Source organism: Passer montanus, unplaced genomic scaffold, assembly GCF_014805655.1.
Source record: "Passer montanus isolate IOZ18808 unplaced genomic scaffold, ASM1480565v1 scaffold45, whole genome shotgun sequence".
NCBI classification, from domain to species: Eukaryota; Metazoa; Chordata; class Aves; order Passeriformes; family Passeridae; genus Passer; species Passer montanus.
Window position 1 is genome coordinate 764,418 of NW_024369373.1, and position 21,713 is coordinate 786,130.

Consider the following 21,713-nt stretch of genomic DNA (forward strand, 5'->3'; position numbering starts at 1 on the left):
GGTGGCCAGGGTGGGATGAGAGGATCCCTGCCCTCCGTTCCCGCTCCGTGAGGGCCCTGCAGGTGTGCCTGCCTATGGCCGGGGTGGGACGGAACAATCGCTGTCCCCGATCCCACTCCACGAGGGCGCTGCGGGTTTCCCTGCCTATTGCTGGGGTGGGATGAGAGGATCGTTTCGCTCCGATCCCGCTCCATGAGGGCTCTGGGGGTGTCCTTGCCTATGGCCGGGGTAGGAAGGGACAATCGCTGTCCCCGATCCCGCTCCATGAGGGCTCTGCGGGTTTCCCTGCCTATGGCCGGGGTGGGAAGGGACAATCTCACTACCCCTCGATGCCGCTCCATGAGGGCTCTGAGGGAGTGCCTGCCTATGGCCGGGGTGGGAAGGGACAATCACCACCCCTCGATGCCCCTCCGTGAGGGCTCTGAGGGAGCGCCCAACCCCAACCCCGGCCCTGCCCTCAGGGCCGCGCCAAGGGCGCCGCGCCTGCGCGGGGCCGCGCGCGCGTCCCTTCCGCCTCCCGCGGAAGCGCCGCCCCCGCCGCTTCCGGGATCCTGCGGCTCCTGGGGAGCCTCGGGAGCCGGCGCCGGGCAGCGCCGCCGCCACCGCCGCTGCTACTGCTGCTGCTGAGGTAAATCCGCTCGCGCTGCCTCCCCGCGCCCCGGCGGGTCCCCGCGGCGGGGAGCGCGGTGGCCCCGGAAGGGCGAGCGGGGAAGGTGAGCGGGGCCGCGCCGCCTCAGGCCGGGCTGCCGGCTGGGCGCAGCGCGCGGGGCGTGTTTTGCGTCCGCTGTCGCTTTCCGCGTTGTTTACAGTCCCTAAAAAACGAAGAATTCTCCGCCGGCAGCTGCGGGCAGAGCGCGGCCGTGCCCGGTGCGGAGCCCGGGGGGAGCTGAAGGGCAGCGGGCAGGGCTCGCCCCTTGCCGGCCGTGCCCTGCCGCTTGCTGCGGGGGGTTCCCCTGCTTTCTGTGCTTCTCGTTTTCCTCGTTTCCAGGCTTGTAGGAAGTGGGAATGCAAATAGCTCTCAAACGAGAGGGTGGGTTCGTGCAGCGCGGCGTGTGTGTGATCTGTGCTGTGAAAAAAGGGGTTGGGAAATCACTGACTGCTTTTTGTACTGAATATCCACGCGTATGATGGGGTCGGGATGCAGAATTACAGTGATGTAACTGTTTGCTTTGCTGGAGACATAATTAGGTTGAAGTCGCCGTGACTGTTCACATTAACAGACTCAAATTAGCTCTTTTGAAGTGAATGCTCTCTGACTTTGAAAATTTGCAGATAAAAAGGAGCCGTGCTGGTTCATTAGGAGATGAAACTGATGTGAGATTTTAGTAGTTTGAGATTAGAGTTAAATAGCTGAGATCTCTGTGGCTGAAAGGAATTTGTAATACTTTTATCTCTCTAAATATCTCTCTTCTTGGTTTTCCCTTAGCATAGTATATTTTGTATCATACAGATCTGATGATTTCTTTTTCATGCCTTTTATGAGGATGGAGAACTTCTAAGGAAAGTGAATTGATGGAATTTTGCAGTGGTTGAATGGCTGAACATGAAGAACATAGAGGAAATACGAGGATTGTGTGTCTGATATGAGGAACATTTGAAACAAAGGCTTGAGCATTCCTCTGATGAATACTGGAAGTTGCTAGTGAGAATAGTTTAACCAACAGCATTACTTTTTTGGAACCTGGGAAGAAGAATCACATAGATATAGATGTGGATGTGGATATAACAGGTGACATAAAAATGTGCTTGCCAGGCTGACACCACAGAGCAATCACTGTATGTGATACCCGAGCTCTCTTCAGTGGAGTGTGAGGGTAGAGCCTGCACTGATGAATGCAAAAATTAGAAATAAAAAATTGCTCTCTCAAGTAGGATGTGATCCATGCAGTTGCTGTTGGCAAAGAGGTAAAACTCCCAGCTTTCACATACCAACGTTGATATTGGTGTGAGCCTGCAGCCTTGTGGAGTCTAATCTGAATTTGAGCCTGTGGCCCTGTTCCAGAAGAGGCAGAAATCAAAGCCCAGCCACAGATTGTGTTCGTGTCCTTCTCAGGTGAAGGTTGTTCAGTCCAGGAGCCTTCTGTCCTTGCTGCTGTACCCAGTGAACTCTTGCTGGATCAGATAGTGTTCTTTGCTGGGCAGCAAAGTCATGTGTGATTTATTTTCTTTGACTTTCACATCTCAGGGTGAAAGATCTGTTATTGAAAAGATATCCTGCTGAACATCTCTTGTATTACTTTGTACCTTTGGAAGAGTGATTTGGTATCATAAATCTGTTCCATATCTCATGGCTTTGTAATACTTTGTACACATGTGTTCTGAATACATGCATTGGGGTGTTTTCCTGCATTTTAATAACTTCTTTTATTGTGAATTCTCATTTCTGGGTTTTGAGGATGTTTATAGAGATGCTACTGGCATAAATCATAAAAATGGTTTGAGTTGGAAGGGACCTTAAAGATCATCTTGTTCCCAGCCCCTCTGGGAACATCCTCAAGCAGATGGGATTGCTCAGAGCTCCATCCAGCCTGGCCTTGAACAATTCCAGGGATCCAGGGGCAGGGACAGCTTCTCTGGGCACCCAGTGCCAGGCCCTCACCAGCCTCTCAGGGAGCAATTCATTCTGTATATCTCAACTAAATCTCTTCTCTTTCAGTTTAAAAAAGACATAAATAATTAGATGATCAACTTCCCAATAAGACCTTCATAGTTGTGCTGAAGTATTTCTATGTACCTTTAGTCTGAGGTGATTCATAAGCAGCACAGCTTTTCACAGCTGGAAAGGAGCAATTCCAGTGTTTCATGGTAGGCTGGGTTAAGGAGAATTGTTACAGCAGCTTGACACTTGACTGTATTAAAGATATACTTAGTGACTGTTCTCTTCAATGTGTGCACACAAATAATCTCACATTAATTCCATGTTCACTGTGATGTGTCCCTGTGTGCCTGCAGGAGAGCAGAGATGGACCAGCACAAGGAAAGGGCTGCAAGGCATAAATGGGAAATCCAAGAGACAGACACTTAATACATTGTAAGAACAACAGCAGGGTTTTGGAGAGATGGTGAGCTGTGCCACTGAGCATGGGTTTGGGGATAAGTTGATGGCAACACTCCAGGGTTGTATCATGGATGTCCATCACAAGTTATTCCAGCTGCTCCTCTCCAGAGTTGTGTGTGCTGTGCTAAGGACATCCCAGGTTCCCAAATTGCTGCTGGACCAGTCCCTGAGGAAAGAGCTGAAACAGCCACAGCTGACTTTTTAAATGCCTTTGCAGCTTGGCTTGCTGGATCTGTAATGAAAGTAGGTGGTTCTTCTAAATGAGACACGACTCTGTGCAGACATTATCTGATAGATCTTTATCTGTCAGCAGGGCACAGTCCAAACTGCCCATGGGTGCAGGAGGAGGTTTGCCTGCTTGGTTTACTTAAAACTCCCAAGTTCCTGGAGTTAATGTTTATTCTGTAACCTTTTAGGGGATTACAGGGCTGTAATTTTGATTTGCTGTCAGTGCTCTGCTTCCAGGTGGGATTTAAATGCATTGTATGTAAGTGCTGCAGGGTTATTATTCTAATGTGCAATATGTGTTTGTATCTCTACAATTATGGAGAGCAATCAGAAATGTTGAAATAAAGGCATTTTCTTTATTGTGTTACCACTGAAATGGGAGGAATCTTGGGAACTGTCCATTGTGCAGCTTGAAGGAAAAGGCAACAAAAAAAAATTATGCTTTGACAGCTGATGGATTTTTAGCCTGTACATAAATTCTTACTTGTTTAAAAAAATCACAGAGATTTCAGAACCACGGAAATAAGCTTTTCTTTTTTCCTCCAACAATGCTTTTGAATTCATCCTCAAAAAATAGCAGGGAAAAGGACTGTTCTTAACTCTGAAGAGCCTGGTTTTTTAATTTAATTACCAGCTCAGGGACCTCATGATACAATTAGTTGTGTTGTATCATTTGTCTTCCCAATGCCCTTTGCAACCTTCTGCAAAACCCAGTGATTTTACAAGGCCATCTTTATAACAGAAACAACATAACATAAAGCAACTTCTTCAAAAGTTGTTTGGTTTTATTCCAATAGTACATCTGCATTTTAGACATGAGTTTCAGTACCAGTGAGGTGCAGGTCAGATGACACATTCCCAATCTGAGAATTTCAAACAACACCTAAGAGTGGAACAGGGCTGGGTTAGGTTTAATTTACCCACGTGAGCAAACATAACATTGGGCATGAAACATTGAATAATTTGGTGTTATCTTCTGGTGCTAAATAAAGATTTGTACAAGGTCAAATTAAAAACTGTTGCTTGATGTATTAGAGGTTGAAGTGTAATGCTTTGTACTCTATGCAACAAAGAGTAAATTTGGTTAAGACAGGCATTGAAGCAAATAAATGAAGAGTAGAGGGAAGCTGTGAGCATCTCAGTGGGGATGCTGAGCTCCCCATAAAGGGAGAGCTTTCAAACTCTGATCCTGTTCCCCTGCAGGGACCCAGGTGGGGGCACTGGTGTGGGCAGCTGGGGAGGAGAAGGAAGGGGCAGATCACATGGGAATGCCTGAATCCATTATCCCTGCAAAGCTGAGCCGAGGGGACACTTGCACATAAACCAGTAACTGGTGAGGCTGTGACAAACAGATTTTGCACAGGACTGCAGTTGGGATGAGGGACTGACTGAACAAATCACGTCCCTGTCTCAGTGAACTCCCCAGGAGCACTTGCAGCTGCTGGCTGAGTTGAATTTTCACCTGCAGAGGCTGAGTGTGTCGTGTGCCTGTCATCCCCAGCTCCCCACGGGTGGGTGGCACTGCACATTAATGGCACACGCTCAGCCTGTCTGCTCAGCTGCCACCAGATGCCACCTCAGTGACAGATTAATGGGTGTGCGTTTCACAATATTGTGAAGTTTAAGGAAAGTATAAAAGCGTATTTGTAAAGCAAACCACAAAGCAATCACAGCTTCCTGCAGTGGTACAGAAGATAAGGGGGGTGGTTTTAAACTAAAAGAGCATCACTTGGGGTTTGATATCAGAAGTTTTTCACTGTGAGGGTGGTGAAGCTCTGTCGGGGATGCCTCATCCCTGGAAATGTCCAAGCTCAGGTTGCTTGGGGGTTTGGAGCATCCTGGCATAGTGGGAGATGTCCCTGCCCATGATAGATGGTGGCACTAGGTGACATGTAAAGGTCCCTTCCAACCCAATCTATTCAATAATTCTGATATATTCATAATAAACATTTGCATTCCCATTTAGTCTTTCACTAGAACGTTTGAGTTTGTTTAAATAAGGTAAGAGTCTTCTTTCTAATTCCCCTTGAACTGGGAACATTTGAGAATGGGTACTGAAGAACTCCACCCATAATGTTGTGTTTGGAGTATCTATTTCTAACAAGCTGCCTTCAGAAGCTTTTCCAGAAAGTGATGTTGTATTTGCTGTAGCTCTGAAATGTCAGAATCCTTATGTTACTTTCAAAATATATTAAGTTAACCTTGCAAATAAGAGTGATTTCCATGTCACAAAATTTAAATCAAATAAATAGGGAATAAAACCAATGAAGAAGAAAACCTTAGGTACTTCTTTAGGCAGCTTTAATCAGACAGCAATTCAGGCCCACACCTCTTCTGTTCTCTTCCCCAAATAGAAATGAAATGCAAGGTTCTGTGCTGCAATCCTGCTCCAAGTGCCATGTGGTGATTTCCAAAAGTTAACAGTCAAAAATGTCAAGGTTTCAAGTACCTGGTTTTCTAAATAAAACACAAACTCTTTCATTGCAGCTACATGCAGCCTGTTTCAGAGTGCTACTATTGATGTCTGTTATTTGTATTTAACAGTATTTTCCTGGTGCAGCTTTGCTAACCAGTTTGTTGGTGATGTCTTTGCAGATTACATCAGCCATGACTATGTGAATAACCAGGGATAAGCCAAAGGCAGGACAGGATGTCAGAATAACATACAAAACATTTTTGAGGTATTTGTTTTGCTTTGGATTTCTTTAATTGTGCTAATTTTTTTTATTGTCTTTAAGACATTGAAGCAAAATTAATGCAGTAATTCTGTGCCATTCCATACTTAAAACATTCCTTAAAAGTTTTAGAAGCCCTTTTTTGATGAAGTAATAACTGATTTGCATGGTTATCTTCATGTTTCGACTGCTAATTATGTATTTTATGACACTTAAATTTTCTTGACCACAAGGGGTGGTGATGTCCCAAAGTGCTATTGGACTTAATTGGGACAGATTGTAGTTTTAACTCTGAACATTAAGAAAGATCAGGATAATTTGAACTGGGTGAAAAGAGGGCCTTACTTAGGTTAAATTAAGCTTGAATTACTTTTAAGGGGAGACAAAGTTCATTCTTTACTGAGAAAATTTTCTAGTGTGTGACATCTTCATCCTTGGCTTAGCAGCTGCATTCTGGTGAGAGAGAGGAATTTTGTCCAAAAAAACCCCAATGTGTGAACAGAAAATACAATTGAACTCCTAGAAATTGTAATAGATCCAAGCAGCAGAGCTGAATTTCAGTTTGTTCTGTTCCACAAGCTGAGAATGTGTCCTTCAGACACCTCACAGTGTCCTGGGAGCTTCCCAGCTATTTTTGCAGTTGCTCTCACATCTCTCTGCTGCATCTGCATGTATTAATTTTCATTTCTGGTTTCTTGGGTTGCACCTGCCTGGTTCTGACATCAAAGCTTAAGGATCAGAAGGATTTCCTGGGCAGAATGTGTTATTCTGATTCCTGATGAAGTTTTTAAAGGGTGTGGACAAACACAGCTTCATCAAACACCATCTCAGTGCCAGTGTCTTCACCTGGTAATGGTCACTTGGGCCATTCTGGAGGAACAAAGTGATCCCATATTCAAGGTCTTGGGATGGAAATTGAAATTGCCATAATCCCTACAGTCGTGTATAGGCTGCCATTAATAAGGGGGAAAAAAGGGAGACCTCTGTGTGCCTGTCATAAATCAATAGAAATGCTTTCAGGTTTCTCTCAGACATGGCCTTTAATAGCAGGAATCAATATGATTTTTAGAACACAGTATACTTTTAAAGCAGCAGGATATTCTTCAGGTCTAATGTTTAAGCTTTAATTTGTCTCCTGTTTGTTGATAGCACTTCAGTTCTGCCATTCCATATCTTTCCTTGGGAGAGATGTCTGGAAAATAATTCTGTTTTCATGAGAACTGTTAAGGCTTCGTGTCTGGTTTGTGCTCCATGTTGGAAGGACAACAAAGCCCTTAAAAGAGTTTCATGAAATTAAATGAATTAATGTGTTCTTTGAAAATCTGATTGATGTAATCCATTGCCATGTCCATTTAACCAGAACCATTTGTTTCTCTTAAGTTTGGGCTGATCTGAGACCATTTGATAAGTTTTCCAGTATATCTTTGTTACAGGCTTGTGGTTTTTCCAAAACAATAACATTTTTTGTCAACAAATTCAGCTGCTTTCTAATTTGCTGTTATTTGTTGTGAGCAGTGTATTAGAACAGCTTTATTTCCATCCTGGTTTCTTTCTACTCTTCCCTCACTTGCTGGAGCATAATGAAAAGTCAACAGTCTGGTGCCATAATTTGCTGTTTTCAGAGAGACATGAGCTGTAATTTAATGAAAACTTTGCCATTTTAGTTTGAGATAAAAGAGAGAAGTTGAGTTTTTAACAGAAGAGGAGGAGTGCTTTATGAGCACAGCATGATGGAAATGAAACCAGGCTAAAATCCCTTTGGCAGGCATTGAAGTTGCTTGCTAGTAGTGGGTTAACTCTGGCTGGACATCCATCAAAGCTAGTTTGTGTCTCCCCTCAGCTGGAGAGGGGAGAGAAAGTATTTTAAAAAGGCTTGTGGGTCAAGATAAGAGCAGGAGAGATCACTCAGCAATCACCATCACAGGCTTGACCTGGGGAAATCAGCTTAATTTATTACCAGTGACACTGGAGTAGAATAATAAGAAATGAAAACTAAAACAAAAACCAAAGAAAACTAAAAACAAACAAAAAAAACGCCTTAAAAACAAAACCTTAAAAGGTGTCCCCCCCTTCTTTCATATTCATCTTGCTGTAGTCACAGAATCGCTCAGGTGTCGATCAAAAAGAATCCCAGTTCTCTTTTGAACTTGAACATGCTTTATCTCCCAGAAACAAAAACCCAGAGCCAGCTGTACTCTATCTCCTCATTAATAATTAATAATAATGGTAATGATGGTGGTGGTGGTGTGTTTGTCCCTGCAGGGCGAGGCCAGCAAACCATGCAGTCATCAGGGCACCGTTTCCGCGATGTCGAGCACCACCCGCTCCTGGCCGACAATGACAGCTACGACTCCTCCTCCTCCTCCTCGGAGGCTGACATGGCTGAGAGGGTCTGGTTCATCCGGGATGGCTGTGGCATGGTCTGTGCCATCATGACCTGGCTCCTGGTGGTCTATGCAGACTTTGTAGTGACTTTTGTCATGTTGCTGCCTTCCAAAGACTTTTGGTACTCCGTGATCAACGGGGTTCTCTTTAACTGCTTGGCAGTGCTGGCTCTGTCGTCACATCTGAGGACTATGCTGACTGATCCAGTAAGTATCCAGGAGTTCCTTGGCATTGGATTGTCCCCTCCATCTGCACAGAAGTTTGGAGAAGTGATACCAGGTCTTCTGCTGCGAAAAGTAGTGTTAGGGTCAAAATCCTCGCGTTAGGGTCAAAATCCTCATGTTCGAGTCAAAATCAGATTCAAAATATTTGTGTTAGAGTGAAAATCCTCATGTCAGATTCAAAACCCTCAAGGTTTTGATGATACCTGTGCTTATCATCAGGATGGTACCTCTGCTTCTCTTATTACTCCATTAATGAAACCATAGAGGAACAGTCAATATAAAATTTATAAAAGTGTTAGACTCAAAAAAATCAGTAAAATATTACTCCAGGTCCTGAAGAAGCTCATAAAGTTTAGTCTTCTCTGTCCTCATTTTTCTTACTTTTTTTCATCAGATTTATTTTTAAAATTTGTACCTTCATCCTTTTGCATCTCTTGAAATGCTCCCATTTATGGCATATAGAAGAACTTTCAGAGGTGGATGTGCTGCAAAACCTCAGGCACACTTGGCATAGTGGAAAAACCACTGTCCCATGTGATTCCTGCATTTTTGTCTTTAAATATTTGGAGTCAGAGGGAAGGGACATTTAAGCTGAACACACATTGAAGCATTGTAGGTGTAAGAGTTGTAAAATTTTTCTCATTTATTAGAACTTTTATTTCTCAAGATTTCAGGAGATTAAATGGTTGATTTTGTACTAAAATCCATTACTATTTTTAGGGAATGTCTGGGGAAAACATCTATTTTCTTCAGATTTTATGGAGAAAAATGGAGATATTTCTCCAGTAGCAGTGTATAGAGAAGTTAAGGGAGTGTTCAAAAACCCAGCATGGTGTTGTAGTTAATTATTTTCTAGGTCTTTGATTTACTTCTGTCCACACCCAGTGATGAAACACCACAACTTCTACAAACTGTGACAGCTAAGAGAGTTAATGTTTTAAGGATTTAGGTCTTGGAAAAACATCTATTTTCTTCAGATTTTATGGAGAAAAATGGAGATATTTCTCTTTTCTCCAGTAGCAGAGAAGTTAAGGGAGTGTTCAAAAACCCAGCATGGTGTTGTAGTTAATTATTTTCTAGGTCTTTGATTTACTTCTGTCCACACCCAGTGATGAAACACCACAACTTCTACAAACTGTGACAGCTAAGAGAGTTAATGTTTTAAGGATTTATTGCTTATAAATAAGAGCTGATAAAACTGGGTGTCTTTCTAGACCCGTGGTGTTTTTTATGATCCAAACTGAGATGAGTCACTGCTTTTTTCCTCCATTCCTTTCGTGCTGACTCCCAGAATGGAAGACACAACTGTGTGATAGAAACGAAGATGAAAGGAATGAAGTGCCTCAAAACCTATGTGAATTAAATTTACTCTTGTAACTATAAAAATAGATTTTTGGTGGCTGGCTGTGACTGTGAAAGATGTTTTTGAAATAGAGTCTATTTTTTGTCAGCAAAATGCTTGAGAGCATGGTGTGAGGTTCTCATCCTTGTGGCAGGTGAATAGGGGAATGTGAGGTGTTTACATCGAATATTAACTGGGGTAAGAACATTCAGATTGCAAAATCCACCTCAGGAGTACAACATGAGTGTTTAAGGACATCTCTGTGTACCCCTGTGAGCACCTGGTCAGGTTTGAAGCACCTCTCAGCCAAAGAGCTCACCTGGGACAGGACCTGGGCTGTGACTTGCCCAGCACAAGTACAAATTTATTATTCCAGGCCATAGGTAACAAAAACTCCCTGCCTCAGCAGAGGGTGTTTGGCAGGGGAATCTGAATTCCTGCTGGCTTCTTAATTCTGTCCCAGAACTTCTTAAGGTGTCTGTGTCAAGTGCTGATGTTGCCAGGGAGCATTTTTGAATGAGAATTAATTGTAGAGTGTTGCAGTTGGCTTAGGCTGACCTGCAGAAGGCTCTCCCTGCATGAAGGAAGTGCTGACCTGGAGCAGTTGTACAGAAAGGCCACTTGGTTGTCACATCCCAGTTTATTTCACAATCACTTCCCCTCACAGATAAGGCTTTATCTCCACAAATGAGCAGGGTGACAGTGGTGCTGTGCATTATTTTCTCCTTACTAATCCAAATTTAGATCCTGAACTCAGGATGCAGCTCTGTGATAATCAGATCAGAGGACTAATCACTAAAAGTTAATTTCTTTTCCCAATCAATTATTTTTCTTTTGAATCAGTTCCTTCAACTCTTTACCACAAAGCTGCACAATAAAGAAGAGTAAAGAAGCCAGTGCTGGTCCTGCTAACAGTGTCCAAGCCAAAGATTTTAGGAAAAAATAAAATTACAGTTCTCAAAAACTTGGGGCAGGTGATTAAACCCTGGCTTCAGAGAGTTGAAATAACATCTTTCAGGTAGTTGCTGATTTAACTTTCGTGGATGGCTTGGCCTATTAATCAAATGCCACAAGAAATATTCAGGGTAACTCCTCAGCAAATGATGGGCAGTGCTTGTATCTGCAGGGTAAGATGTCTCCCTCTTCATTTCTGTGGGCTGGTGACAGGATTTTCTATGAGAATTAAGCTAATTCTTGGCCAGAGATGAGTCTTGCTGGAATAAAGCTGAATTTGAGGTCAAGCAGAGGTAATTTATTCATTTGGAATTGATTCTGGCTTATAGGAGGCTGGCTTTGAATAAATGAACTTATTTCAGCAATTATCCTGAGGTTACTGGTATGAAGTCTATGAAATGTATTTTTAAATGCTCTCATGCCATTTAAGAAGCTTTTTCTCCTCTAATTGAAATGATTTCAGGGGGCTGTGCCCAAAGGAAATGCCACTAAAGAATACATGGATAATTTGCAACTGAAACCAGGAGAAGTGATCTACAAATGTCCCAAGTGCTGTAGTATCAAGCCTGAGCGTGCACACCACTGCAGGTATGCCAGAGTTCCTTAAAGAGTTCTGCATTTGGAGGCATGGAATAACATTCCTGATATTTGTTCATTTTTCCCCCCAACAAATTTCTTTTGGTATCCACTAAACTTTCAAATTCCTACATTGCAGAGTATTTTATGAGTGTAATGTACTATGGCCAAAAATGACTGGATGAGGGGAGAGAAGTAAGAGACTCTAAGATTTTATTAAAATAACTGTGCTATGGTGTCTTAAATAATTGTGATCAGTGAATATATTTTCCTGTACATCATTCCAGTTATTGTGCTGTGAGTAATGCAGGGCAAAGAAAAGAATCTCAAATTTCTGAGGGAGCTGATTTAAGAAGTCACTCCTGCAGTCTTAAATTAACAAAATTTAGAGTAGTTTTAAATGATTGCTTTCTGTCATTTCTTCTTTGCAATGCATTTGAAGTTATATGTGAATTGGCAGATGATTTTCCCAAAGTTGCATGAATAATTGGTTAAATGCACTTCCACTTTCTGAAAATCCATTTGAATAAGGACAGAAGTGATGATCATTTGAACTAAACATGCTATGGAAGAGATAGTAAATGTATATTTTTAATTCCCAGTCTTGGGAGTTTTCAGGCACAGTGGAAATGCTTTTGTAGTGTTTATTGTGTGCCAGTTGAAAATAGCTGTGCCTGCATAATCAGGCCTTACATAAAGATGCAAATGCCTCTGGTGGCTCTCTAGGTGTGGGGAGCGATGTGTGTTGAATTGTGAGAAGTACTAAATTGAAATCTCTGAGTTAGTGCCTGTCAAAAGCACAGAGCAGAGTCTTGTCAGGACTCTGAGATGATTCTGGAGCTTTGTGGGTTCTAAATTAACAGCCTTGTGTGTGTCAGTGCTCGGTGCTACGGCTGAGAAGCTGCTCCCATTTATAAATACTCAGCCTTGGCACCGAGCTCCTGTTCTTCTCTCAGCTGTGAGTGGGTTTTTGGATCTGGAGTGTGAAGGGAGAAGTTCCATGGATAAACAGCCAGGGATGGAATGGTTTGCAGTTGCTTTGTGCTTGCTTTAGGCTGGCTTTGCTCAGGTGCAGATCCCAGGGCTGCCTTGCTGTGCAGGGATGCTGCTGCTGCTTTATCAGCTCAGGAGTGCTCACTGGAGGATGGCTGGGGGTGGAGGCAGCACAGCTGCTCCTGGAAAATCCCTGGGGATCCAGGAGAGCTGTGCAGTGTTCACATGGCCTGACTCTGTGTCCGTGAGGGACAGCTGGGAGCCCCTGCAAGATGGGCTGCATCTCACTCATTTTCTCACCCCATATTCAGGTTGATTCCTACAGAGACCTTGCAGGTATCTATGCAAAGCATTTCCCACATCCTTGGTCCTGGTAGGATTTGCTGATTTGGAAGGAGCCCTAAGTGAAGCCATAATCTGTTGAACTCCATATGACAGAAAAGAGCTGGAGTATCAGACATCCTGGAGCTCAAATGCCTTCTTTATAGCAACAATTTGAGCAACATTTATTGTTAAAGCAGAGCAAGAATGGATAATGTCTGTGATAAAGGAAATACCTGGTATTTTCAAAGGGTTTGTTTTCCCCAAGCACCTGTTTGGGGATCCAGCTTTGTCTGTCTTAGGAATTGTTTTAATCCTTGGTCAAATATTCTGTCAGATGATCTACCTAAGAATAAAGGAGGCATTTTGGGGCTTGCTCAGTGCATTCCTGGCTCCACAGAATATCTGAAAGAGAAAGCCAGAGCCTGAAAGTGTCGTGAGGCTGCTGTCATGTTTTTCTCAGCAGTTGGATTTCTGGTTTAATTGTCTTTGTTTCTGTTAATCTGATTCTTTGCCTTCGATTTATCACTGCAGGAGTTCACCCAATAGAAAAAGGGTTTGTTTGATTATGCTGCCAATTTTTTTATTGGTTTGCAAACCCATTCCAAGGACTTTAAAAGGATGATCTAGTCCCAAGTATTCAAAGTGGCAATTTGCTGATAGAAGAGGCTTGAAAATGGAAATTGAAGTTGGTTGCTGTTGGGAAATACTTACACTCAGAGAGCCACAGTGCATGTTTTGAGTAGTAAATTATTAACAGAAGAGACTCTTAGGATGTAGTTACGAAAATTGTTGTGCAACACTGCAACAGAAGTTCTTTTAAGGAAGAAAAATAGTTTCATAATACACATTAGTGATGGGGAAAAGAGCAAGAACCTTTTATTTACAGCTAAGCATCTCTGAAATAAAGAGCTGAAATTGAAGTGATGTTTTGGTGAGCAGTTAACATTTTCAGCACAGGGAAGAACCCTGAGTGAATGGGATTTCATTTTCACTGAAGGAGCACAGCTGTCATCATTTCTGCCTCTTCTGAGAGCCTGTGTTTGTGTGTGGGGAGCTGCTACTCTGAATAAAGTCACTGAGATGTTTCCACCAGGCTCCCGGGGAATATCTGTTACCCACACCCATTTCTCTTGAGTCTTTATCTGTGTTTTTCTGAATGTTATCTTTGCCATTCAGAGCTGTAATTGCACCTGCCTGAGTTCATGGAGCAGCAATTCCAGGCTGGAGGGGACACTTTCCTCCATCCACAGGTGCTTGTTCTGTTTGCTTCTCCCTTGTGAGCAACCCTGGGTGCAGCTGAAGGAAGGATTGCCCCAAACTCCTGCTGCACCAAAAGGAGTAAAATACAGGAGATGGGGTAGGAAGAAGGCAGAGCCACTGCTGGAAGCATTGCTGGGAGATTGTTGGTGGGAGATCAGGAATGAAGGCAGGGTTCCAGATATCTGAGCTCTTGTGAGAGCTCTGTGTGGGCTTGTGAGAAATTCTGAATGAGCAGAATCGAGTCCTGCCCACCTCACATCCTCCAGCCTTCAGCTGAGGGTAGGATTTTACTCAGCACTTCACATTAATATTGCTTTTTAGAGTGCTGGCATAGATTCTGTGGCACACGAGGAGCCTTGTCTGGTTGTGGTACTCGGGGAAATGAGAGGCTGAGCTTGCAGGCAGCAAGGAAAATCTTTTGAGGAGCCTCCTGAATGTCTCCTCTCAAGTCATACCCACTTTTCCTGAGCAGCACCTGGTTGTGGTGTTTATCTGCTATTGGGATTTTCACTTGTGTTTAAAAATTCATCGGTAGCAGAGGATGAATCCTCTTTAATGTCCACAAAACAAGAGGCAGGGGGAATGTATGGGCTGGGTTTTGATAGCCCAGAGCAAAGGCAGCTTCATTTAGGATTCTTCCACCTAACATGCACATGGTGTGTTCTGCCTCTTGCTGAATTACCTTAGAATCATACAAATGTGACAACTTCAAAATTATTTTCTGCCTCAGAGCACTGATTTCCCCCCACACCTCCCTCTTTTGTCTCTCCAGTGACAGTCACCCAGCTTTGCTTTGTGGTTTGTCACTGCAGCACTTGTAGATACCACACATAAATTAGCCTGTGTCAAAAACAAAGGGGTTTGAATAACAGTGCCTGCATTTTTTAGGCTTATTTGGCTTTGTGTGTGCTGAAGTGAAAATGTTTAATATTCTGGATATTCTGTGGGAAAATCTGGAGCACTGAGTGTGTGGCTGTGCTAAGTACAAAGCTGGGAAAATGGAATATCAGATTGCTTAAGCTATTGATTTATGAAGAACTACAACAGATGTTGCAACTGTTTAGTTTTTGGTGTGTAATTCTTCATATTTGGCTGCAGAACTGAGCCCTCTGCTGCTGTATGGCAGATGTAAAATGGAGTTATTGGAGTATTTATTTGTCTTCTGTGGACATAGTCTTGACTCAAAATTGGGCAGGAACCAAGTGAACCAGCAGAGAACAGGAGTGTTCAAGCAGTCATGAACAAGTAGCTACTTGATAAGTGCTGGTTATAGTTTCAATATTTGTGTTTTCTCTTGAGGAAGTGAGGTTTGATACTGTAGGCTGTGCTTTAGTTGAGATTTTGATTGCATAAATTTAGAATTTTATGGCCAGTTGAGACCTCAAGAGTGACGGTTTCTCCCTTGGAGATGTCAATTTTTTCTTATCCACAAGCAAAATTTATAACTTGAAAGCCTGTAAAAGTGAAATATTTACTTTATCTGAAGAACTTCTCCAGAAGGGAAAGGGTCTTATTAATACTGATTGAGAGAGAGCTGAAGCTTTGCTTATTCTGAGCTGCAGGTGTGTGAAGTTCTGGATTTGTTTTATTGTGAGGAGTATTTTATGTGCACAGTCCATTTTGGAGCAACCAAAAGCTGAGTTGTGAGAGGGAACAAACATTTCTTTAAAGAAATGCAAATAAAATCCCTGTCTGCATTTTGTCAGGAAATATTTCAGCCCATCATCCTGTGAGCACTGGCTGCCCTTGTTTCTACATTTCAAATACAGTTTCTCAACAGAAGCTTCTTGTCCTTTTTCCAGTATTTGCAAGCGATGCATCCGAAAGATGGATCACCACTGCCCCTGGGTGAACAATTGTGTGGGGGAGAAAAATCAGAGATTTTTTGTTCTGTTTACGGTAAGTGAGCAACAGCAGCTTGATTTTAGTCTGAATTTTCCTTGCTTATAACAATTTATGTTGTGCTTAGTGAGGAATGGCTTTAGGACATGATTGTGTTGTTAAATTGGGTGGGTTTGTTCCTTCTCTGCAAGGTATTTCCACCCATATTGATTTTAATTTTGTGCTGTTTCAAAGTTTCTTGGTTTTGCTGTGTTTTATGCAGTGACAGACTGAAACGATGCTGTCTCTTGTTTGCAGATGTACATAGCCCTAATTTCAGCTCATGCTCTTGTACTCTGTGGATTTCAGTTCTTCTCCTGTGTCCGAGGGCAGTGGACTGGTGAGCAAATAAATTCTATTTCACATTTAAAATAAACTTCTGATTTTGCAGCAGCTTTATTTGCTGATCAAGAAAATAAAGAATTTTATGGAATAGTTACCATGGGGTTTTTTTGTAACTACAATATTTCATTTTCACAGAGTGCAGTGACTTCTCCCCACCTGTAACTGTGATCCTGATGATCTTCTTGTGCCTTGAGGGTTTTCTGTTTCTCACTTTCACTGCAGTCATGTTTGGCACCCAAATCCACTCAATATGCAATGATGAAACGGTAAAAACCTTGACTTTTTTGTATTCTGTAAAATTTATTCTGGGAAGATGTGATTAGATGTGGTTTTATTTGCATGAGGAGAGGCTCTTATTTCAGAGAAAGCTGCAAAACTTCAATAGTTCATCATTTTTATTTTCTGCAGTTGGGGGAAGATTGGAATGGTGTAGTGGGGGTTGCTTCCTACCAGAAGTTCTTGCACTGTTTGCTTTTTTGACATTTTGTAATTTGGTTTTAAATGACAAAGAATGCAAAGCTTCTGACTTGAGGTTTGACTTTCCCTTCTGAGCTGGCACAAATTCCTGCTAGGTGCCATGGGAGGTGTTTGCTTTTCTCAGGTTTACACTGAAAATCACTGTCTGTCACCTCACTGTGGTACATTTTATCAGAGGATAAAACAGAGTCTGGGCCATTGGCTCCCTTGTCCTTAGATCTGCAGTGTCACACCTGGAGAGAATAATTGCTTGGAAATTGAAAGGGAATTGAATCCTGGGACTGTTCAATATTTCCTCATGTTTAAAAGTGTGTTTCTGTACTGAGGAGTAAGTACAAAACAACTGGTAAATATTGAGCCTTCATTAGTGGGAAGCACAAAAAATGACCACCAAAATAATGCATTTGGGAGAGTAATCCTGCCTCCAGTAATTGTGGAGCAGGAGCCCTATTGTCTGCTTTCATTAATTGAGTAAACAACTTGTAGTGGAGGATATTGCACATCAGCTTTTCTGGGATTTTTGTCTTTTAGCTAGAGGGGGAAAGAGATAGAGGTATCAACCTCCTTGTACATATTTTATGTTCTAAATCTTCTGCCCTGTATCCACAGGGCTAAAACACTTTCTAACTTCTCCCTTAATAATTAATAAATAACAGTAAGAAGCCAATCAGCTGAGGAACAACACAATGAAACAGCACAATAAAAATGCAAACCTGGTTTTTATAGCCACCATTAGATTAAACTAAACCTTGGACTTAGCAGTGCATCCCTGCCTGTGTTTATTTGCAGGAGATTGAAAGACTGAAGAGTGAAAAGCCAACGTGGGAGCGCAGGCTCCGCTGGGAAGGGATGAAATCTGTTTTTGGGGGCCAGCCCTCCCTGCTGTGGATCAACCCCTTCGCAGGATTTCGGATCAGGAGACTTCTACTGCGAGGGAAGAAAGGAGGACCTGAGTTTTCTGTTTGAGTTGAAATATGCTGGAACTTGCAAGAATCCTATATAGTATTTATTTTGGGGCCAGAGAAGGCTGTCTACATATAATCTGTGACCAGGTGAAACTGATATCAGACATTTGCTTGTAGCAAGCAGAGTTTTCTACGTTTATTGTCACAGACATCTCATTAATTCTGAGACAGGAACTGGATCTGCCATGATCTTCACAGCAGGATAAGCACGTGGTCACACTAAAGAAGCCAAATGTTGTCATGCTACTGTAATTTATTTTCTGAGATTACTTCCCCAATTTTTTGTTAAACCCTTTTTATTTGATACATGTCTGGGGAATTACCTGTGTGTTTTTATAACGAGTCTAAGTCCTTGGATGCAGTTGTCAGTCATTAGGAGGAGCATTCTGGTGGAAGTTGATCTGCAGTGAGACACAGCCTTCTCAGTCCAGATTTCAGGGAACTGTGCTTTGTTCAGTTCTCCTTTCTCTTTCAGGTTGTCCTGATAAGCAGAGCTGTCCCTGTGTGTCCCACACATTCCTCATGTGCAGGTGATGCCCAGGACTGGTGCCCAGCACAGAGGCACTGTCACACCCTGCCCTGTGTCTTCCCAGGCTCCCTAGAGCATGGCCTGTGTTTGGCAGTGCCCATCCCATCTGGCATTTAGGGAAAGGCTAAATTTTCACTTGTAACCTGGCTGGGGGCCAAATCCTGCCCTGGGATGTGCATTTCCAGTTCCTCATGCTTTGGTTGCAGAGGAGCTCAGGTGTGGACTGTGCAGGGATGAGTGGGACCAGTGTCCTGCTGTGTGAGGTGACAGTGAGTGGACAAATTGGGGGAATTGGGGGTCATTCACTGCAGACACTTTGTCCTTGTAGGGTCTTGCTCTGCCCCTTTTTTACTGTACAGACTTTTCATAGAGGGAAAGCTGTTAATGACCCCTTGAACAAAGCAGAGAAAGAGGCAACTTCCCTCCTTTCTCAAGTACAGCACATCTTAAATGTAGAAACATCTGCAATAGAAAGAGTTATTTTGAATTTAACCTTTTCCAACCAAAACTACTTTGAAGAAATGAGAGCAATATAGATCTAGAACTGCTTTATGTGGGCCTGACAAACAACAGTAGTGCTAAAAAATGTTCATAAATCTGCAAGTAATGAGATACAAGCTGCAAGTCATAAAAATCCAGCTAAAAGTTGATTCTTTAAAAATGACATTTAGACTATTTTTTGTATTATTGTTAACCTATAAATTACTGACCATATAAAGGATAAAGCAGGAGCCTTGATGCATAGCTTGAAATCGTGCCTAGAAAGTAAATAGCTCCCTGTTTTTGGGACTTGCCTTAAAATTGTCCTGTTCTTGCTTTTGCTCAGCCAGTGGCACTGGTGACCTGTCCCACCTCCAGCAGCTCAGAGCCCTGCATTCCAACCTTTGTGCCCTGCAGGAGCTGTTTCCTTTCTCAGTGCCCTCTTCTCCATCTCTTCGTGGCATCCTGATCCCAGCTCCATCAGTTTCTGTTCCATGGGGTGGCTGAAGGTACCAAGGGATCCATTTCTTGTCTGTGCCCTGTGAACAAAACTGTGCAATACTTTGGGATATTTTCACTTTGCTTGGGGGAGGGTGGTGGTGTGGAATGCTGGAGCCTTCCTAGGTGGAAATCCACTGGAATTGCAGTCCTGTGAACAAAACTGAGGGGGAAGCTGGAAGTTCCACAGGATTTTGTGCAGATTCAGTTGCACACTTTAAAGACTGGGGAGAAAAAAATGTGTCTGGCTTTGTCCTGAGGCTCTTACTGTGTATATTGTTCAATGAGAAAATCAGAAAATAGCACTCCAGGTGGTTGGACCCTGTGACTTGGCAAATGTGTGCGTGTGAAATCTGGTTTACTGGCTTTTCAAATCCTTACGTTGTAATTTTTTTTTTAATGTAAAAAAGAATAAACTAATGAATTGAAGTCTTAGTTGATTAACTTCTCTACATGTCAGGTGTTTTTTTCACATATATTTAGATTGAAGCAGCTTCAGGGAAATAGTCTTGAATCCTTTGGTTTGTAATTAAATTGTATTTATATTAATTAACAGGTGATACTGCTCCAAATGAAAGAGGCTCCTCTGCTTATTAAGAATTTTAAGCTACACTCTGTTAGCCCTTCTTGGCCATTCCCTTTTCTTCATCCTGTGGTGTAGTTCCTTATTTTATTACAGAACCATGGAGTGATTTACATGGGAAGGGACCTTAAAGCTCCTCTTGTTCCCACCCAGTTTGTCTGAGGTGAGTGGGAAAACACTTCCAATCTGAAAACTCACCTCAGTATTCCAGCCTTTGCACTTCCAAGGAATTTGGGATAAATACAGGTTTGAGCCTCCAGTTTTTCTATGCAAATGTTGGATTTTTTCCTCTGTTTCTGCAGCTTCTGGAGCAAAGAGAGTTCTGAGCCTGGAGAGAGCAGCAGGTTGGGAGTGTCCACCCAAACAAGGGAGGAGGAACAAATGGCAGGAAAGGATGGGCAGACTCAAAGCTGTTAACTTCCCCTTTGCAATAATTCTAAAAACCACTTTGAGATGTTTTCTGGGTCTGTATCACACTCTACTCTGATGTTTCTGTGCTGAAAAGAGCTCCAAATCCATGAACACAGACTTTGTGCCAGTGCTGCTGATATTTTGGAGCAGGTTAATGATTTGATTGTGTTTATGTGTATTTTAAGGAACAGTTTGTTTATTCTCTGAAGGGAACAGACATCCCAGCAGATGGATCCTGCCAATTAACTCCTTTTTATTTTCTTGTTTAATTTTTAGTAGTAATGTCAGTATTGTTCCAGAAATCCTTTCTGAAGTCTTGGACTTAGCAAGAATTCATTTATGGATTTCTTTATGCCTGTCCTGTGCAGAAATGTTGAATTTCTATAATTATTCTGCTTCTCTCTGTTGGCTTCAGGCCCAATACTGTTGGAGAAAGAAAATAGCTTAAGGGGTTTTGAAATACAGAAATTGGGCTGTAAAATGATTCTGGAATCTGTTAATAACACTAAAATGAAGTGCACCAGCATTGGTTCTGTATATTTATTATTTTTTTCTTCTGAACAGGGTTCCAGGTCAATTCTAATTTTAATCAGGTTGGTGCTTCTTCATTGATGAGATTGTTAATTTTTTATTCTGCTTCTTTCACTTAGTCATGGTTTTTTATGTTCTGAATAGCTTTTAATTTTTTTCCTGCCTGTGTTCTGGTAGCACATCTGCTCCTGTCCTGCACTTCACCCCTGTCATCCCCAACCAGAGCCCTGGAAATTATCCAGCAGGCATCAAAACAAGCACAGGCTGCTTTTTAATACCAGAAACAAAACTTTGCACCTCCAAAATACTTCTGCAATTTCTCCATATATTATAGTGCAGCATAAAGTTAATATTGCACCCACATTCAGTGTTAAAGATGCCAAATATTAGAATTGGCAAGGAAGGGGATAACTCAGAAATATTTAAAGTTTTCTTGCCTGAGGTTCCCTATTCTGATAAGTAGCTGGCACCTGACAAGGGAAATATTATTAAATGATGGCTTTGAACCTCCTGTTAACAAAATCATGATTGCAATAAAATAGTCAATTGCAAGGTTTTTTTAATTAGAATGGGGTTTGAGATAGGGAAGCCAGAAAAATTCACAGCAAAACTCTATTTTGGGCCTTTATACAGTAAATTATTGCTGCAAACCTTCACCAGACCAGCTGAACACTGGGAGCTGAGTCTGATACCCACTGGTGCATGGACAACTTTATTTTCTTCTTAGTTTTTGAATTCCATCAGTATCCAGTGGAAGCCAGGCTTTGCAGCCAGAGGTGATTCTTTTTAATGAAAAATAGGTATCTGTATTGGAGAAATCAGTGGAGAACCTTGGAAACTTGGTTTTGAATTGAAGAAAAAAGGCAAACTGTCCGGATGAAATACGAGAATATGGAATTTATTTCCCCCATCGATTTATTTCCTTACCATTCATGAGTATAAATGTACATTTAATGTCTGGAAGAGGAATGGAATGGAGCTGCTGGAGGCACTG

At 42.3% G+C, this 21,713-nt stretch overlaps 1 protein-coding gene across 2 annotated transcripts; it reads left to right on the plus strand.

Moving 5' to 3' along the window:
- Window positions 1–580: 580 nt before the first annotated feature.
- On the plus strand, window positions 581–19,648 carry ZDHHC7 (zinc finger DHHC-type palmitoyltransferase 7). Of its 2 annotated transcripts, none has more exons than XM_039721097.1 (8): window positions 581–713; window positions 5,882–5,967; window positions 8,224–8,552; window positions 11,330–11,454; window positions 15,822–15,918; window positions 16,159–16,240; window positions 16,381–16,511; window positions 17,512–19,648. In XM_039721097.1, exons 3-8 carry the CDS (start codon window positions 8,241–8,243, stop codon window positions 17,686–17,688), a joined length of 924 nt encoding a protein of 307 aa, XP_039577031.1. In that variant the 5' UTR covers window positions 581–713; window positions 5,882–5,967; window positions 8,224–8,240; the 3' UTR covers window positions 17,689–19,648. The 2 variants fall into 2 exon arrangements, with proteins under 2 accessions (XP_039577031.1, XP_039577030.1); XM_039721096.1 differs by having other exon boundaries at window positions 581–628.
- Window positions 19,649–21,713: the final 2,065 nt, after the last annotated feature.